Consider the following 20,298-nt stretch of genomic DNA (forward strand, 5'->3'; position numbering starts at 1 on the left):
AAACCAATTTAAATGTAAATTCAATGATATCAGTTTACAACGAAATGCGAAAATTTCGTAGTTTGCTTGCTTTTCAAATTGAGGACAAAATTATCAAACGATACAAATCCACTATAAACATAATCCACATTAACCGATCTTTTTTAAACCAAATGAAGTCTATCTGCACATCGTTTCTAAGAGAAGCTCGATCCAATAAATTGCTCATTTTTTAAAATGCAACATTAATTCCAAGATCTATTCATTCAGCTGCAAGACGAGGTTAATTTCACAAGTTATGTTTACAAAACTTATTACAACTGCAAGCGGTTTACGTGACGTATGTCATACAAGCAAGACATATAGATTACCAATTATCACATCATTTTGAACAAAACTTGAGAACACTCGTTGGCCATTTCAACTGTGATTGAGGAGAACTATTACGGCGCGCATCCATTATAAACAATAATTCGTAAGTAACACTGGAGGTATGTCAAACACTTTTCTTTCTTGCCAGTGTCTCATTGCAATGCGTATATAGAGTAGCTGGATTAAAAACCTAAAATATAGTTATGATATTTAAAGCATCTAAAACGTGAAACACAACCTCACGACCAAATTAACCATTTTATTTCTTAAAAAATAGCTTAACTTTCGACTAAGAACGCCTATCGATATAATCATGTCGCGTTTCCAGTGTAAGACAATTTTTAAGACACCAACCGTGCCTGTATATTTTTATTTTTGGCGCTGAAAATGAACCCTTCAAATATTACTTCAACATTATTCTTCTGTAAACCTTGTTATTTAAACTAAACCTTTTAAGGCCATTCGAAAATGATGTGCTTTAATAACTGCAAAGGAGAACTGGTACGTAACTTAACTATATTTCATATCAAAGATTGATGAGAATTGTATGGGTTTCAGTGGCATATTCAATGCTATTAGATAATTAAACTGCTTAATCGACTCGAGGGCTATAATGTTATCTTTACAACAACACTTTTTAAACAAGAAAATACAGTATCAGAAACTGATGGAAAATATTGACGTGACATACTTATTTCAACTGCTTAAATTCAGGTTGAAGCACCGTCATTTCTACAATGAAGTTTCCTCTGTTTTGTTTGATGAGTTTGTGGATCGCGGATGTGTGCAAAACAAGTCAAGGTAGATGACTTTATTATTACATTTTTTTACAATAATTTTATTTTATTATTTATTACAATGATTATACAGTTAAACACAGTTCTTCCAAAATAAATAAATATGTGCCCAGCAAAGAAAGGGATTACCCATATACGACCCCTCTCTTTTGGCTTTTATTGTTAAGGTGTTAATTTTCCCGGCCAACAAGGGGGGGGCCCCCCCCCCCCCCAGACCCTAATTTTTTTTTTGTTGGGTAGTTGGCCCTTTTAATACCAGTTAAACACAGTTCTTCCAATTTTGACTTATTTCAATGTTTCAACGTTCTATCTGTTTTGTTAACAATGTCGTTTTTACCCATCTACAATATTCAGCAACATGCATTTGCTAATCGGGTCCATCAAAGATTTTCATTTCTACCTGACATTTCCCATTATAGCTTAATCACAGCGTTTTAAAGATGAAGCCATACAGAGAGATAAAATAAGTAACCATATATCATGTGTGTAATGCCATCGGGTAAATCTTATATAAATATAAAAAAAATAGTTTACCATTATTAATTATTTCAAACCATGCTTGTCGTATTATAAAGGTTTCTTGCTAAACGCAATTCTAGCAATTGGACTGAATAGAGTACAATTTCTGAAAGTATCAGGCAGGTAATTTGCAATTACATTACGAGCACGATCAACTCTGATTTGTACGAGACGAAACGCAGTTACTTATTCAGCGATGAACAAAGAATTTTGGGGTTAGAAACCAAGAAACCTTGCAAAAATCGGAACACTTGTGAAAGTTAGAATTTCCAATACCATTATTGTCTTCATGTTTACATTTATTTCCTTGCAGATACCTTCGTGGATATTTACATCCGAAGCGAAGGCTGTAATGATCCAAATATAGCGCCTAACTCATGTGGTTTTGCTTACATCAAGGTGAATGGAATAGATCATTCTCCCCACGGCAGGGGACATAACGTTGTTAGCGTTGATGCTACAACAGGTAATTCAACAACCATTCATACGATGCTTTGAGGTTCTTGTTATTGTAATATATAGATTTAGCCAAGCCTAAAAGCGGAGCTTCACATGTTTTGCTGCTTCTTAATATACATAACTTGTGGAAATACTCTTATTGAAAATATATACTCATTGAAGTTATTGAATACACCTGGCGTACGTAACTGCTCAAGAAAGATTCCATAGCAGAGATAAATCGTCAAATCCAATCGCAGAAGTTTCGCTGACAGTTTCTTCTCGGAACCCAGGACAGAAGAAATAAGACTGAGCCCGCGATCCAAGGTAAAATCACTACCTGGTCAGCGGTCAGCTTCAAAACTCGCGTGACTTCGATGAGCCCTTAACCCGAGGCGATATGGTCATGTGATACTGGTTAGCGGATACCTTTTGTTGACAGCTGTCAACGACAGCATGGGTGTCCAATATCGATCCTGGAAAATGTAAGGCGGCATAAGATGATATACTCTTCCCCAGTGTCTTCCATTCCTCCACTCCCAGAGTCTGTACGTACACTCGCTCGCTCGCCACATAACTGCCAAATTTTGTCGGCTTCATGGGTTTACCAAAATTTCTTACCCATAGGGATTCGCTGGCGCGCTTCGCCCCCTGTAGTTCCGCTTTTAGCAGAACTCGAAGTAAGACTGCTGAGAAACGTTCTCAGAGACAGTCGTACCGTAGTAGAGACCACTTTTTTATAGAAAGATGCTAAAGAGAAAACGCCTCCGTAGAAAGCAAATATTTATATCTTGACTGTTCCAATTTGTAATGTTCCCTCACAAATGTTCTTCCCCCTTCCCTGCCATACTTTTGACTTATCAATTCTCCAGTGAATAGCAGCCAGCTTAATGCATCAAAGATGGAAATTAATTGCGTCCTTTTTTCAGCGTTAATGTAATCCTCCTCTCACTTCTGAAATTTTAAAACTATATCAAGGTTTTAGCACTATAGCTATCCCATACTGCATTTTCATACATAAGCAAAATAAAAACAACAACAGCAACAACAAAAACGATTTTAAAATAAAAAACATAAAAAAACAACGTTAAATACAGCTGTAACGAGAAGACAGCAATAAAACAACACACAGACGTCACGAAAAACGTACACAAATAATACAAGTATATTTCAATTTAAGGTGCCGTGCTCGGGGCAATGTCTTTCGATACGCATGGAGATGGCAACGCTGGTAACAGCTTGAGAGACTATCTTAATGGCATACAGGGAGAGTAAGTGCAAATTTGTTACAAGTCAGTAGTTTTCCAAAGCAAAGGTCTGTTTGATTATCAATTCATCGGGAAATTGAAAATCCGAAAATACATTCATATTTAACCATTTTTGCTGTGGAAGCATGCAGTCCCGTGGACTAACTTGACTCACATTGACATCTATTCAGTATCCCATATAATTATTATAAAACCTCTTTTCAGTACTGTCAGGCCGCCTTGTCGATTAACTAAAACCATTCCTTTTTTACCTTCTTTTGTACAAGAAAAGATAAATCAAATGAGATATTGGCCGCACAAAACTCACAGCATTTAATTATAATTGCTTCTCCCTGCTTGACAAGCTAAGTTAAAAGAAGAACGTCTCGCATAACTTTTTGTTTTGAATGTTAATAGAGACAGTAACTAGTATTTTTTTTTTTAAATTGCAAGTTTTACGTCTCTTTCTACTGTTATTTGTCTTCACAAATACAATGTTCTTTCTCACCGCAGCGAAATCGTTTTGGTCGCCATTCAAGATGCAGGTTCGAATCACGTGTCAGAAGCAATTGATGCTCTCAAGAGACTGGGCGCTACTGATCCCATTTTGACGGAGTTTCGAGGTTCATATGCTCTGGCCGGATACGCAGGACTAACCAAACCATCGTGGATTACACAACAACAGGCAAACAGTGGTCAGGGACCCAGCGAGATAACGTTGAGAATTCCACTCACGTCAAGTACGTAATTATTTTCAAACATTGATCATACGCACTGTATAATAGGCGTTTTGATAAGTTTTGTAGTCGTTTTGAACGAGCCTATGTAACCTTGGTTATGACGTATTGCTACAATTTGTTATAAGAACAGGAAACTATTCCTGTTTACTTCTTGAAGTACGAAAGCTTCAAGAAATCGAAAGTGCTTAAAATATCCTTAAATTGTGCATTGTCCCATATTGTTCTTCCTGTTTACATACAAATGTAGTTAAAAAAATGTGGTTTTGTTGTCTAGCAGTAAATGTTTTAAAAAATTTAATACCTTTCAGGACTTAAACAGTGATGGTCATCCACTGACAAAGGGATAGTAGTTCCAAAATGTCTGGAGTTTTTAAAACATTTAGCCTAATATAACAAACCACGATTTTTTTTTAAAATGTATGTTAAGGCGCTACACAGTTTTTAACCATAATGCGAGGATATATCATTGGTCGAGTATTTAAAGCAATGACGTAAGCAGCATTGGTGTTATTAATAAATCAATCAATCAATCAATTAATCAATCTACTCATTAATTAATTACAGATTGCTTTGATAGTCCGGTTGGGGTTGGCAGTCTCAGTATCATCCCCGATAACCAGATGTCAGCTTCCTCTCAATATGCCGACGGTTACCAAGCCGCTTATGGTCGACTAAATGGTGACAGAGGTGATGGCTGGTGTGCACAAGAAGCAGCAAGGAATGACGACTGGCTGCAGGTTGACCTCGGAAAACCAACCGAAGTGTGTGCTCTTGCTACTCAAGGAGACAGAAATGGCAATGAATGGGTTAAAGCCTTCAAGCTATCTTATTCCTCTGATGGAACAACCTGGAGTACGTATCAAGATTCAAGTGGCGCCGACGTGGTTAGATTCAGTTTCATTGATTTCAAAAGGAAAGGCATATAAAAGTGTCATGACAATGACAATGGTGTGGTGTTGGTGACGGATCTCGATGATTGAGACGACAGTGTGATTTAACGAGTCCTTCCACTTTTAATCATATTCGGAGACCCAGGGGCATCAGGTCGGGACGACGGGATTTTCGGGCGAAAGTTTACAACACGTTCGAGAAAGCGCCTGTGCACTTACTCTCACCGAACCAGTTCCTAAAGAGTTCTAATTCCTTTCTTCTGTTTGAAAGAAAAATAGTTTGTTTTTTTTCGTCGTAGTTGCAACGGATGATTTTTTATGGGGAGTCTCAGAAAGAAAAAAAAAACTTAACACGGCTTCCATCTTCTACACTGTCCGTTGTGAGCTTTTTTAATAGCCATTCCAGTAATCAACAATTGCTTTTATTTCTCCTCGATCGTTGAACGACTTCTGTAACTTCCCATGTTGTGAAAATCTTCCGGCGTTGCACGGGCCAAGCAATGGTAAAGATATCGCTGACGATTAGTTTTTTGTACATTTAAATAACAAAAACAATAATAATTATTGTAAACAGTAGAGAAACTAGAAGTCGTGCATAGCGTATAACTATATAAATTATCGACATCTTTGATATTAAAATCCGCCTTGAAAAATTGAAAAGTTATTTGTTTCCTTGCTCTATGCTACAGTTTGCGATTTCCCGGGCCTCATTGAATTTTTTTCAGATACTCTCCACGAAAAGTCATCCGATGCAAGGGCCAAACAACTACAACGAGCCGATGAGGAAAACAACTTCATGTAATAATACGTCATTGTCGTTCTGCTGGTCCTCCTCGCTGGTTAGCCAGAAAAACTATTTTTCTGGCCGATCAGAAGGAAGGATTTCAAACGCTTCAGGAACTGGTTCGGTACGATTAAGTGTCCAGGGGCTCTCTTTAAGTTGTTGTAAACTTTCGCCCTACAATCCAGTCGTCCCGACTTGCTGCCCCTGGGTTTCAGAGGATTACTTTAAATTAACCCTCGGACGTACAAGGGGGGGGGGGGTGCCACCCCCCCCCTGTAAGGTTTTTTCCAAATTTTGAAAAAAAGCATTTACCCTACAATACTGAAACTTTCGGTAGCTGTTCATTCATCTTTTGCGGAAATTTTGATATGTCAAACATGTGCCCATGGTATATGGCGTTGCCATGGCAACGTCATAAATACAAGCAGGTCTTGCCAAAAATCGTCATTTTTAACATTTTTCTTGATTTTTTCCAGTTTTTTAAAACAGAAGTGCAAGATTTGTTTATTTTTACATTCCATAAGCATTCTAGCTTGATTTTGCATAAATTTTCGTTATTTTGTGACTTTCTAAGAAAATGTTGAAATCCAAGATGGCGGATCCAAGATGGCGGCTCTTATGACGTCACGTGACGTCATATGACGTCACAGCCAATTAAAATTATGTCATCTTGTAGAGTAAGCTAAGGGCTTTCTTGTCAGAGCAAAATAATTTCGCTACGCCTTAATATAACGAAAACTCCGGGGAGGGGTTCCATCCACCCCCCCTTGTACGATGATGGGGGTATGAGTTTGCTTGTACGTCCGAGGGTTAATTGACTTTATTTCGTGCAGAAGTAATCCGATTAGAAGTCACGAGGAAGCTTCCCTTGGCTCTTGATTGGGCAATGACTGCACGAAAAATATCATTAACCACGCTTTTATGGACCTTGCTGTAATTTAATCTAATTTATTTTTTGGATTTATTTTCATTGGATTCCTTTTTATTGCCGGTCCTTCTACTACTTAGCTATCGGAATGGCGATGCTTGTACAAAACTTATTGTCTGTTATTTACTCTTAGGAATTTCAAAGACTTGGTGATAGCAACACAATTGATCAGCACAAGTTGCCTGTGCCCGTCTTTGCCAGATACTTCCGCTTTAACCCAACTCTGCGAAATAATTGGAATTGTTTGAGAGTGGAGATATACTCGTTTGGTGAGTTCTTCAAGTCACTATTTTTCCTTTGAAGATGCTGTCCCACGGCAAACTATAGGGAGATTTTTTGGTGTTTTTGTTTTGGTCCTTTGTGAGCAGAAGAGGATAAGGATATAAAAGTAAAAAGGTACTGACCAAAAAAAAAAACTTTTCTTTTAAATTAACTGACAATGTAGTTAAGATGTCATATACTTTTAAAAATGCATTTTTATCTTTTAAAACACTTTTAATCCCCAAAATAGCTATTCGTTTTTTTCCTAAAATATGCTTTGCCAAATGACAGTTAGATTCCATTTGGACGTTGTTTGTCCATTTATAGATGCACAAATTTTTTAGCGCGAACCTCGGTTGAAAAAGAAGACGATGTCGAGTTAAAAACTTTTGTTCTTTGTCTTCTAAGCCCGTACGCCTGAACAGCCAACAGCACAATGGAATCTTATTGTCACTTAAGCTTTTTTTTTCAGAAAGATTTAGAGTACAACAGACAGCAATGTAACTCCAAAATAAGCACAACTCTAAAGAAAGTAATTTTCATTTCTTTGTGGAAATATGCTCCAAATCACGAACGCATAAAAGCACTCCACTGTCATGGCTCTTTCGTGGTGTAAAACTACGGTGATTTATTAATCATCGCCTAAAAGTTTTCGCCGAGTGTGCCTAGCGTGCTCAGAATGTCGGCGTGTTTCTCCCAGATTCGCAGCTGAGATTAATACTTCCACTTTGTTTGGTACAGGTTGTGGGTTGTGTGAGGCGCGGTGGCCTAATGGTTAGCACGCTCGACTCCGAGTCGAACGGCCCGGGTTCGAGGCCTGGCCGGGGCGCTGCGTTGTGTCCTTGGACAAGACATTTTACTCTAATAGTGCCTCTCTCCACCCAGGTGTATAAATGGTTACCAGCGAATTTACTGCTGGGGGGTAACCCTGCGATGGACTAGCATCCCATCCAGGGGGGGGGGGGGGTAGCAATACTCCTAGTCGCTTAATGCTACGGAAACCGGGATAAGCTCCGGCTGTATGGGCCACTTGGCTCGGAAACAGAGTTACCTTACCTTACCTTTGTTTGGTACATGACGAGCTTTAATTTATGTAGATTAATGCTTCAAAAACCTGGTTGGTGTTTGCAGTCAATTGATAGTGCTAAAAGATTGATCGGGTCTAAATTCTCCCATACAGCGCTTACTGTTTGTATCGGGCTATGTAAACACCCGCACTATTTAAAACAATCATATTGGGCATTGTTGTGTTATTAATCAATCAGTTAATTAATTATAGTTTGCTTCGATAACCCTGTTGGTGTTGGCAGTCTCAGTCTCAGTATTATGACCAACTATATGCTATTAGAAGAACACGATATCATTGTAAACACCAATCGGGTCGTGCCATTCACTCAACTGAACGGCTCCCTCGAGGCCACAGAACTGGGAAAAATCGATCACGGCAAAATCAATGCTGTGCCGATCAAAAGGCCTCGACACAGTTGACCATGAGATCCCAAATAAGTCATACGGAAATGGTAATCACACCAATGGTGGTCAAAGAAAACCGCACACAAATGTGCTCATCAATGGTTCGCTCTCCAGAGTTGTATATGGGGTGTCCCCCAGGGAACGAAGGGCCACACATTCATAAAAAACGATCTCCGAATGCCCAAATGTGAGCCAAGGATGACGCAGATGACACCCACACAACGCGAGTGACAACACAGACAAATCAGTACGCCAAACCAAGACAGAAAACGCACACGGCGAAGCACACACTCAAAATGACAAAACCGAGAACATGGATCAGGCAGAGGCAGAATCACAGGCCCGAAAGTGCAAAAACGACAAGGCACAGTCTGCAAATACTGGAGGAATCGACGAAGACGAGGAGAGCACGAGAAACAACAAGAAAATTGCCTGGGATGGGGCCAACGAGTAAGGCACGTCCCCAGCAACCACACCTAAAAAGAGCAAACACGCACGACACGAGACTGGGGGAACGTGGGAACCAACAGCACAGCCAGAAGAGCAGCCCGTGTTGACCTTCTCAACATGACGCGCACGCTGGTGAAGAAACAGGAGGAAACAGCCGCCAGGAGCAATCAAAGAGCCACGATGGTACAGGTCTCTGCACGGGTGGCTCCAGACTACCTATCACAAGAAAAACGAGAAACCGCGTACAACCTAAGGGACTCGAAAACACTAAATGTCCATTACCGCGCACTAACATACAAAAACAGCACGTACAGTGGCGCCACTGTGGAACAGTCTCCGAGACAGAGAGTCCCTGGGACTATGAACGAACTCAGGAGAGTGAGCAGCTATTACATTATATATTTCCCTCTTCTTAAATTATTAGATTGTGTTTGAGCAGAATTTGACGTTTTTAAATAAAGATTATCCATCCATCCATCCATCCATCCAGTATTATCCCCGATAACCAGATGTCAGCTTCCTCTCAATATGCCGATGGTTACCAAGCCGCTTATGGTCGACTCAATGGAGACAGAGGTGATGGCTGGTGTGCACAAGAAGCAGCTAGGAATGACGACTGGCTGCAGGTTGATCTCGGAAAACCATTTGACGCGTGTGCTCTTGCTACCCAAGGAGACAGAAATGGCAATGAATGGGTTAAAGCCTTTAAGCTGTCTTACTCCTCTGATGGAACAAGCTGGAACACGTATCATGATACAAATGGTGCCGACGTGGTGAGATAAAAGATGATAAATATGGCAATTATAAGAAAAAGTAATAGTATCCTTATTACTAGGGACTTTCCGATATATAGGAGCACAAGGATAGGATTGAGTACGTGTACGACTTTCAAACACAGCGCTTTAGTCTTTAACTATCACGTTTCTATGTCGATAGACTTTGTGAATGCTGGTCACAAAAAGAATCAGTGACTCAGGTGGGATCGAACCCAGGACCTTCGGGTTACATGACCACTGCTTTGCCATCTGAACTACAAATAAAAGCTACGATGGGAACAAAGCGTGAGTGATTCCAAGTGGCCATGTTACCCGAAGGTCCTGGGTTCGAATCTCACCTAAGCCACTATTTTTTTTTTCAGTAAAAAAGATCCACACAGTCTATCACTTCATTCATTAATACGACTGAGGATAACTCTGGACTAGAATTCATTACAAAAATGTTAAAACATACAACATACAATTAAAATGCAACAATCCGTATAAAATAAAAATACGGTTAAAAATCGGTAATTAACTTTATAAATAGATTTTGTTAAAAGAGTATTGTCAAGATTGTTTCAAATGTTTACTATAAAATAAGAACAATTTCTTTGACCAGGGGTCGATTTATACCAAGAGATGCTCAGGAGTGGGGTTGTGCGCCCAGTGATCCTGATTCTTGTCATGAACTGTTCGCTGAGATAGTGAAGTGCTTGACCAGCCAGTTAAGTTTGTTCATTTAAGAATTACAGGGATAATATTCATGATTTTTTTTCATTTTTTTAAATTAACATCGGAAAAAAATATAAAACACTATTGTCACTAAAACCCAAACCAGGGGAGGGTACATGTAAATTAGGATCGTATTGTATTTCATTTATTGTATTAACTCGCTACGAGTTTCACAAATTATTTTTGTGAACACTACGTTTAATCGCAAATGTGTTTTATATCTTATTTAAAAGGAATTTCAGAGAACAGGTGGCAGTAACACAATTGATCAACACAAGTTGCCGGTGCCGGTGTCTGCAAGATACTTTCGCTTTAATCCAACTCAGCGAAATAGATGGAACTGTCTTAGAGTAGAGATCTATGGAGAAGCCCGTAAGTTATCTCCGACATCTTATTTCCTTAACCCTCGGACGTACACCCCCGCGTAAGGTTTTTTCCAAATTTTGAAAAAAGCATTTACCCTACAATGCTGAAACTTTCGGTAGCTGTTCATTCATCCTTTGCGGAAATTTTGATATGTCAGCCATGTAACCATGCATGGCAACGTCATAAACACAAGCAGGTCTTGCCAAAAATCGTCATTTTTAACATTTTTCTTGATTTTTTCCAGTTTTTTTAAAACAGAAGTGCAAGATTTGTTTATTTTTACATTTCATAAGCATTCTAGCTTGATTTTGCATCAATTTCCGTGTTTTTGTGACTTTCTAAAAAAATGTTGAAATCCAAGATGGCGGATCCAAGATGGCGGCTCTTATGACGTCACGTGGCGTCTTATGACGTCACAGCCAATTAAACTTATGTCATCTTGTAGAGTAAGCTAAGGGCTTTCTTCTCAGAGCAAAGTAATTTCGCTACGCCTTAATATAACGAAAACTCCGGGAAGGGGTTCCATCCACCCCCCCCCCACCCCCTCCCCCCTTGTACGATTTTGGGGGTATGAGTTTGCTTGTACGTCCGAGGGTTAATAGCACAGTTGTGAATTTTTGCTTATCATATTTATCTATTAATAATTACATTGAGAATTTGGGCATATTTTGCGGGGTAAAACTAAGAATTAAAATTTAGTTTGCTGCAGTGGACCAATCAGAAAAAAGATAATATCGTATTTAGTGATGACAAAATGTTTACATTCTATGCTTCATCGTTTTGCAGTGAATTGTGTTGATAATCCATGTAAAAACGGAGCTACCTGTGTTGATCTTGTGGGAGGTTACCGATGTGATTGTGCATCTGGATATTCTGGAAATAACTGCGAAACAGGTGAAAATGTACCCTGCTGCTACCTTTTTAGGCATTTCTTCATTTTCAAATTATGTTTTCTAGCTAAAGAAAAACAAACGTACTCTATTGTGATTATGTAAACCAGTGCCTCTTTTTTCACGTTAAAACATCGGACTGTTTTATTCAAAGGTCGAGCTTCCATCTTATTGAGCTCGATCCAAGATTTAATTATCAGTAAACTATAGAAAAAAAGAGCTGGTATGAAATTGGCTTAAATAATGAGATGCTCATATCTCAAAAATCACATGTGTGATCTTCTATAGTCAGTGATGACTGTTCAACAAACCTATTGTAGAGTTTTCACGTGACAAACCCTGCATTAGATTAATAAGGTTAAAATAAAATAGTTTAAAGTGTTATATAGAGTAGATGCTTTTTGTTGATATAAAACATTGTTACAAAATTAAACGAAATAAAGAATGATGATGATGATGATGATGATGATGCTGACGATGATGATGATCACCATGACCTACAATCCCGGCCAAAACGGGTGAGACGCTTTGCTCATTTTTGTCAATCCCTAGCTCCCTCCCGTATTTCAATGTTGCCAATGTTGTCGTTTTATGGAAAAAAGCCTGGTGAATAGCAAACCCCATAAAAACATTGAGTTACGTTGGGGGAGAGGGGGATAATATGTTTTCAACAAGCTTGCCAGTCAAGACATTCGCGAAAATCTGTGAAATGCATTTGTCTCAACTGGTTTCGTCTGGGATCGTAGATACAATTATTCGTCGCTTTTTCCTGTACTTGAAAAAGGGGAATGACGAACGAACAGAAGTGAAAAAGAAATGTCGGACAATTTTACGTCTTTCATTTTTGGAAGACAAAACTTGAGTGAGTTTCACAGACTATCGTATAATTATGTTTACTATTTCAGAAAGCTTTTCTGAGGTTAATTGGTTGTGTTATCATTTTGCTACCAGCGAATGTGCAGCTTGCATTTGCGACCGGTTTACGCTACGTTGAGATTAAGAAATTCTCAACATTTCAGACTGCCTTTCTTCGAGGAAAACAGCCTTCTTAACAATACTGGATTGACTGACTAACTATGTAATTAATACGTAGGAGGCTACATGCTTAGCCTATATTGAAATAACCAAATTCCAAAAAATTCTTTTGAATGCCAAATTAGACTCGGTCTTCGACCTCGTCCAATTTTGGCTGTCCTCGGAACGTTTTTTTTTTTTTTCATCCAAATCAGACAGCATATAGTCCTATTACGTATGCAGATACCGACTGTTATTTTATGTTATTTCCAGATATAAACGAGTGTACAAACAATCCATGTAAGAACGGAGCTACCTGTGTCAATCTTCAGGGAAGTTATCGCTGTGATTGTACATCTGGATATTCTGGAAACAACTGCGATGCAGGTGCGCAATAACTGATTCTGAATTATTACATACATTGGACAATGATTGGAGAATATTAATTTAAAGTACAGCACAATTTAGTTTTGAGGCCGTTAGACAGCTCAATGATACCTAAGTAAAGTTTTGGCGGAGTCTTGTTGATAGAAACGAGTTTATGAATCATCCGTGCGAAACAGAGTTACCTGCGTCAATCTTCGGGGAATGGAAAATTAGAAATACAAATTTACATGTTTCAAAGAATTTGAACGACACCACTGCTGCGTCACCTAAGAAATCATTAAGCAAACATTGAATTTATATTTCTTTGAAGATATTGACGAGTGCGCCAACAGTCCCTGCAAGAACGGAGCTACCTGTGTCAATCTTCAGGGAAGTTATCGCTGTGATTGTACTTCAGGATACTCTGGAAATAACTGCGAAGCAGGTGATGAAAACCTATCAATGTTTCGAAAAAAAAACCTTTTAAAAACGTAATGACACTTCATAGGAATAGTGGAGAATATTAGCTTCTAAATGTTTTGGCTCAAAAAAATCGATAAAAAAATCGATCGTTCGGCTAATAAAGGTGTCTTCATTTTCAAAGGAATGTTTCACAAATGTTTCTCGGATGAAATGATTCATAACTTACTAACTGGTACCGACACTGACCTGAACAAAGAATGTTTTGATAAAATTGGTTGAATCATGGAATTAATTTGAGGGGATGACTTTTCCCTAGTACATAACAATGGCTTCGATTTGATAGGACTGAGAGAAAGGGAAATGAAATGCAGACTAGTGTTTGGGATTTACCGAGTTGTTCCAGACTTCCGAGTGTTTTTAGAAATCGATAGAACCACTAAGGAAAAGTCACCCACTTCTTTTAGAAAACAAGCCAAAGAAAAGGACAAACAACCTCAAAACGAATATTCTCTGCACCAGTCATTGTCCGTAAAGTGAATCGATAGATTAAAATAAATGGATTGTAATTCACTAGTGGTAATTCCTTAATTGCAGATATCAACGAGTGTTCCCCTGATCCTTGCAAAAATGGCGGCACATGTGTTGATCTTGTTGGAAATTACCGCTGTGATTGCGCTGCTGGATGGCTTGGAGCAACTTGCGAGGGTAAATGGCCGTTTGTATAAAAGTCATTATTCAAAGGCAAAATTAATGGAAATAAGACATGACTTAATTACTAATACAGGCAATTGACAACTGGCAGTGCAATTAAAAAGATGTTGAAAAAATAAATGAATCGCCAGACTTTGCTCTAATCACTTCAATTACATTTATAATACCAGAAAACACTTTTGATCAATCTCTTATTCAGTTTCATTACTTTTTCTTCAGAATCCGAGATAGATGAATGCGAGAAAGTGTGACAAGGAAGGCAACGGGTAGATATGTTTGTGTTTTATTTGATTAGTAAATTTGTGGTCTTGCCATCCTATTATATTAGTTCACTTCCACCTATCTGCAATCCTTTCAGTTAATGTAATTTTAAATGAAATATCAGAAAATTTTCTTTCTTCAGTTCTATTGATTTTGCTTTTGTATGGTTAATAAGAGACTACCGCGTTCACCCACAGATATTTGCCTGTACATAATATCTGTATCACCATATACCGTACCATTGCTGCAAGAACCAAACCGCTGTGTAAAGTATTCGAACTACACAAGCCCGCTTCGTTTAAGTCCTTTGGACTCGTCGCGCGCTCCTATTCCATGCGACCCCAAAACGTGTCTGCATAAAGGGCTAGAAAAAATGACATCGCTAGCTGGTCTTGAAAAACCGCCTTAAAATTAGCGGAATTCAGTCAGCCAAATAGTAATAAATTCCCACTGGGAGCCCCCACTCCCACACGCCCCAGGTTGGGATAACATATGGAAAGAGGCGAGCCCGGAGGCGGAACGGAGCGGGAGCTAAGGCAACCTTGTTCCCAGGGTCTCTCTCTCTCCCCGCCCTCTCTTCTCTCGCTCTGGAGGGCGGGGAGAGAGAGACCCTGGGAACGAGGTTGGAGCTAAGTCGCAAAGGTAAGCCAACGCTGCTGGGAGGAGGGTGGGGCGACGATCTGATGTCTTGCGTCCGTATAAGCAAAGAGAGGGAAAGCATGATAAAACAGGCCTATTTATACTAATTTAGCCAAAAATTATGCACAATAGACTTCCTAGAGTTTATACAGAAGCAGGGAAGTAAATTGGAATTTGGGGCGTTTAGGGCTCCCAGTGAGAATAGTTATTTACTTAGACGAACTCTTGAGAGATTTGAAAATGAGTATTTTATTTTGATGGATCTCGCCGGCTAATAAAAGCTACTGTATTTTCTTATCTCTCTTTGCAGGTTGACTGATTGTTTTTGGATCATATAATGATAAGTGGTATACATGTGCAAAACAAAGACACGGAGGCACAAATATGTAGAGGGATAAACTATTAAGGAAAATGAACGGGAATAAACATTTCTGCAAACTTAAACGTTGTTTTCTTTTTATTTGAGAATTCGGTCTTGTATTACTGGCAGTAAAATAACAGTCAGTATTATACTGTATTGTTCTAATGCTGGGTTAAAAGATAACGGAAGACACAATCATGCCCGTCAGGGATTTGAATCCAGCTCCTTTTCACTAATAACGTTTATGGGCTCTCTTAGAACTCTTGCTGGTTTCTAACTTATTATACCGAACCCTGATGATTGGCGATGACAGTTGAATATCGCTCTCCTTCACCACGCATCTCTCAGCACATGTAGACTCTCATTTGCGCTTGAGATCGATGTCTCGACGTGATTTCAGCTGTTATTTACATATACAACAAAATTGTCAAAGCCTGTTTGCCATGAAAACGCCAGGCCACGTTTCGTATCGCACGAAAATTTTCGCCACAACTTTCGTAACTCGTGGAGACTCAATATTTCCCAACAACTTTGTAGAGTGTTTTTTGAAGACTTCTTTTTAAATAAGCCACGTACTTTTTCGCGGCATCAAATTTGGTGTTGAAAAAAGAGCCTAAAAACAAACCCTTTTACCGTTAAATTTCTACTCCAAAATTCATTTGGTAAAATTTTTTTAAATTTTAAGTTTATGCAGCTATGTATGTGCAAAATTTGATCCTTACGTGTTATAAAGTTTGTAATCGCGCAAATCAGGTAAACAGACGTTGTGTGGTTGCTTTAAAGCAACTGCACAAAAAAATCATATAATACGTTTTGTAGATAAAAATAAATAAAACGCTCTCTATGCAACTTAAAAAAAGTTTCGATTGTTCACTTAACACACAATAGAATATTTCAGGAGTTACTTGCTCTACACTGTCAATTTATCAAGCAGGTTTTTAACGAGAAAACTAACCTAAATGCAAATTCAATGTAATCAATTAACAAGAAATTGCAAAAGTTTTGTATTTTGCTTGCTTGTTTATTGATTTTCTTTACATAAACCGACGAAAGCCGACATTTTTATATAAAGATGTAAAGTCTCTCTGCAAATTAGTTGCCTCTAAGAGTAGCTACATCTTATAAATTCTTATTTTCTAGCTTAACTTAACAAAACAATAATCGATCTGTTTAAATTTCAACATTATCGCCATTAGCTCCATTCATTCAGCTGCTAGGCGAAGTTATTTTCACAAGTTATGTTTAAAAAACTCATAACAGCCGCGAACGGTTTACGTGTCGTGTGTCACACAAACAAGACGTGTGATCTGTGATTAAAAATCCAATCTTGGAATATCCCATCGAAACGCACCGTTGTTCTTTGTTATTAGTGTCGAAACACAGATTCGCTGTTTTCTCGCGCACTTTTATCTCGATGTTAGAGTTTACAAGGCATCTACGAATCATTTGAACATTAACGACCAGCTCCATTCACTAAGCTGCTGGACGAAGTTATTTTTCACAGGTTATCTTACAAAACGTCCTACTGCCAACTGTTTACGTGTCGCATGTCACACAAACGAGACGTATAAACTGCTTATTATTCATATCATTTTGGATAAAACTTGAGAGCTCTCGTCTGGCATTTCAGCTGTGAGCGGAACTATAACTGCACATACCCATAATAAAAGGAGTTCCTGATAAGTAACACTGAAGGTATGTCAAGCACTTTTCTTGCCTTGCCAATGACTCATTACAGTGTGTATATAAATTCAAGCCTAACAAAAAAGAAAGAAAATAAGAAAGACTGATAGTTAAGGCGGTTCTATGGGTAATCGCATGATGTGGCACGCGCTAGTGTTACATTTTGAAATCTAATTTTCGCATTTGTTTTCACTCCAAATTCGCTCAAACCTATCAAATGCAATAAACAACGATGAAAAAGCGTTCTAGAACCATTTATGTTAAAAAGATGGGTTTAAGAGGCTGTATCTGTAATAGTGGTCTGCCCGATCTGGCTTGTTAAATAGATTTCGCTCTTTTCTAGTGTGTTGCAAGACTTTCATGTACTTATACTAAAAACACAATTCACTTGACCGGATCATTAATTTTTTTCGAGTTTTTAAGGATTTTCGGTTCACCCGAACGAGCACTTGTAACGACCACTGTCAAGGCTTAAATTTACCACAACTTTGAAAATTAATTAAAAAAGAACTAACAACTTCTGTACCAAACAAACACTACAGCCTGTTAAATTATGTCTTTTTAATTTATCACACCAACTTTCACGAACATTGAGCTCGAATCAAGCTAGCAGCAAAACATTAATGACACCCCTACCACACACCTTGATGAAACACTTGAAAACGGCTCAGATTCAAACTTTATTTTTGAAAAAGTGAGGCGGTCTACTTCAATCAAACCAACGCAACCGAAAAGTAGATGTAATAGAAAATGTTCCTATCGACAAAAACCTTTTGGTATCGTCTTAATGAAATATTTACAGCTGTGTAAACTTGCCCAATTTCGAAGATCTTCATGTTTGCAGCCATTTTGAGGGACTCGTCAGGACGAGGAGTTTCATCAACTTGCCTCGCAGAGATACCTAACACCATCAGAAATAAACAAAGATTAGATATAAATGCATTGCAGTTCAACTGAAAGAGAATAAATCGTGTTTAAAAATGGAAGCTCGACTTAAATTTTAACGATTTCTACGGGCGTAAGGTCATTCTTGTTCGAATTTCGCTTGATGATTCCACAACAAATAACAATATTTGACACGCAGACTTTGACTGAATGTAGCGTTTGAATCAGTTAAAGGTAGTAACCTCGTGCTTTCCCTTCTTTACCGGCGTACAGCGAAGTTGTTTTCACGACAAAACAGCAAGCATCAGGTAAAGAAGACCAAACTGACATGTTTATCGATTGGTCGGTTATATACTTCATGTATGGAGTACCGTTGTGTACCGTATGTGTACCGTATAGTGCCTCATACATGAAGTAGTGACTGACAGGCCGTTTCTTCAGCTGTTTCTTCGACGTTCAACGTTTTTCGATGGAAAATCTTTGCTGTACGCCAGTAAGGAAGGAAAAGCACAAAGTTACTGCCTTGAGCTGATTCATAGGTTACATTAAGTCGAAGTTTGTATGTCAAATATTGTTATTTCTAGTGGAATCATCGAGCGAAATTCCAATAGTAACAACCATACGTCCGTAGACGTCCGTAACAGTCAAAATGTAAGTCGAGCTTCCATTTTTTTTATGCAAACGTGGCATGGCTTAGTAGCCAAACCTTCAGATGCAATATTCACCGCCTAGCGCGGTGAATATTGCGACATAGTCCGAGCTTCCCGACCAATCAGAATTGAATTCACCTCTGGAAATTATACTAATTCTTATTATTCGAATTTATATGAATTTCGTCAACAGTAAAAAGAAAAGACCTTAGCGTTCATTGCATTTTTTAATGATGTTTCACTGAATTTTTCTTCCAACGATGTTTCCTAGTTGGATTTAAAAAATAAACCCTTATTCTAATTCAGACGGTTTAAAGCATGTAAAACGCGAAAAAAGCCTTCCGACCAAACTAAAATATAAATTTTCTTTGAAACGATTTAATTAAATAAACAAAAACTGTGAGCAGAATATTAAACAACTTATTTCTGAGAACAGCTTAGCTTTAGGTTAAGGACGCTCATCGAGATAGTGATGGTAAGTCTTAGGATAAGGCTGTTTCTAAGACACCAACGATGGATGTTTATTTTTTTTTTTTTTTGCATGCACTGAAAATAAACCCCTACAATGATTAGTACATCGGTAATATTTTATGCACTTAGTTATTAATTTTTTTTTTAAACGGATTGTGCTAGGTATTTAAAATATCCCTCAATTTTTGTCTCTCCGTACTGTAATAAGCGATGACGTCATAACGGTACCACTTTAGCCATGAGGCGGTCGGATATTTTAGTCTGTTTTCTTTTCTTCGTTTTTCTGTTGTGCGCGATCGTTTGCTGTGAGAGTGAAAATTCCGTGAGGCTTAATTCTACATTTCCATTTATCTTCACATATACCTGTTTCAATGACATGAAATAACTTTGGATTTTGGAGGTCCGAATGCTGTTGAAGTTCCGGGTAATGCCTGACTAAGCCAATTGTTCGAAAAGATGTCCAGCAGTACATGTTGGTCTCAATAAATTTTGTACATAATTCAAGTTAGCTTACAATGGCTTGTCCCAACTGTTATATTGTCCATTTTTTTTAATATATGGGGGTTTAAAATGTTTTTAAATATAATGCCCGATTCCCTCTATCGTAGTTGTATTCATCAAACCATGCAGCTACCATGATTCCCTGCAGGCGCACGCCTTAGAGGGAATCAGGCATCGAAGGACAACAGCCTTCAAATAGTAATAAAATTTGCTGTTTAGCCATAAAGGAATAAAGGAAGCTAAGTGTGCGGAAGTGTAGGCAGATTGTCCTTTACCATCATGCTAAAAGGTTAAAACCCGTAGTTGCCAAACTAAAAAAATGAAAAGAAAAGCATGATTTTGTGTCTAAGTTTGCTGATTGAGTAGAAGACAGCACACTGTGATTTTAATACTAGTGATCAGCCTAAACCCACAGTGTCATGACAAATGCTTTTATTTTTAATTCAAAGTTTTCAAGCAAGTTATAATCGTTTGAATTCGATGCCTTCTATCTTTTTCTAAAAGCTTTTTTGTAATTCTGACACATTACAGTGTTACTAGTTTACCTCTCTTCGGTGCCAGATCATGGAGTTCTATATCTGCTCTGAATTGTTGGACACAAAATTGTTGAAGTCCAAATTTTGAGATTTTCGAAGTTGTCCCGACTTAAACACGAGTGCCAACGGAGGGATGCAATTGTGGTAATATGATAATTACATCCCACGCTTTA

General features: G+C 38.3%; 1 protein-coding gene across 1 annotated transcript in view; it reads left to right on the forward strand.

The window, feature by feature from the left end:
* Nucleotides 1-350: 350 nt before the first annotated feature.
* Nucleotides 351-20,298, forward strand: part of LOC144646011 (uncharacterized) — a 129,274-nt gene continuing 109,326 nt past the window's right edge. Inside the window, exons 1-11 of the mRNA XM_078505531.1 lie at nt 351-470; nt 1,066-1,152; nt 1,981-2,133; nt 3,286-3,376; nt 3,866-4,092; nt 4,657-4,976; nt 6,828-6,963; nt 8,235-8,268; nt 9,366-9,651; nt 10,602-10,740; nt 11,521-11,628. Of these exons, the coding sequence (XP_078361657.1) occupies nt 1,089-1,152; nt 1,981-2,133; nt 3,286-3,376; nt 3,866-4,092; nt 4,657-4,976; nt 6,828-6,963; nt 8,235-8,268; nt 9,366-9,651; nt 10,602-10,740; nt 11,521-11,628 (1,558 nt within the window). The 5' untranslated portion in view covers nt 351-470; nt 1,066-1,088. The remainder of the gene's footprint in view (nt 471-1,065; nt 1,153-1,980; nt 2,134-3,285; nt 3,377-3,865; nt 4,093-4,656; nt 4,977-6,827; nt 6,964-8,234; nt 8,269-9,365; nt 9,652-10,601; nt 10,741-11,520; nt 11,629-20,298) is intronic.

The sequence above is a fragment of the Oculina patagonica genome, chromosome 1, assembly GCF_052425735.1.
Source record: "Oculina patagonica isolate OP01 chromosome 1, crgOcupat, whole genome shotgun sequence".
NCBI classification, from domain to species: domain Eukaryota; kingdom Metazoa; phylum Cnidaria; class Anthozoa; order Scleractinia; family Oculinidae; genus Oculina; species Oculina patagonica.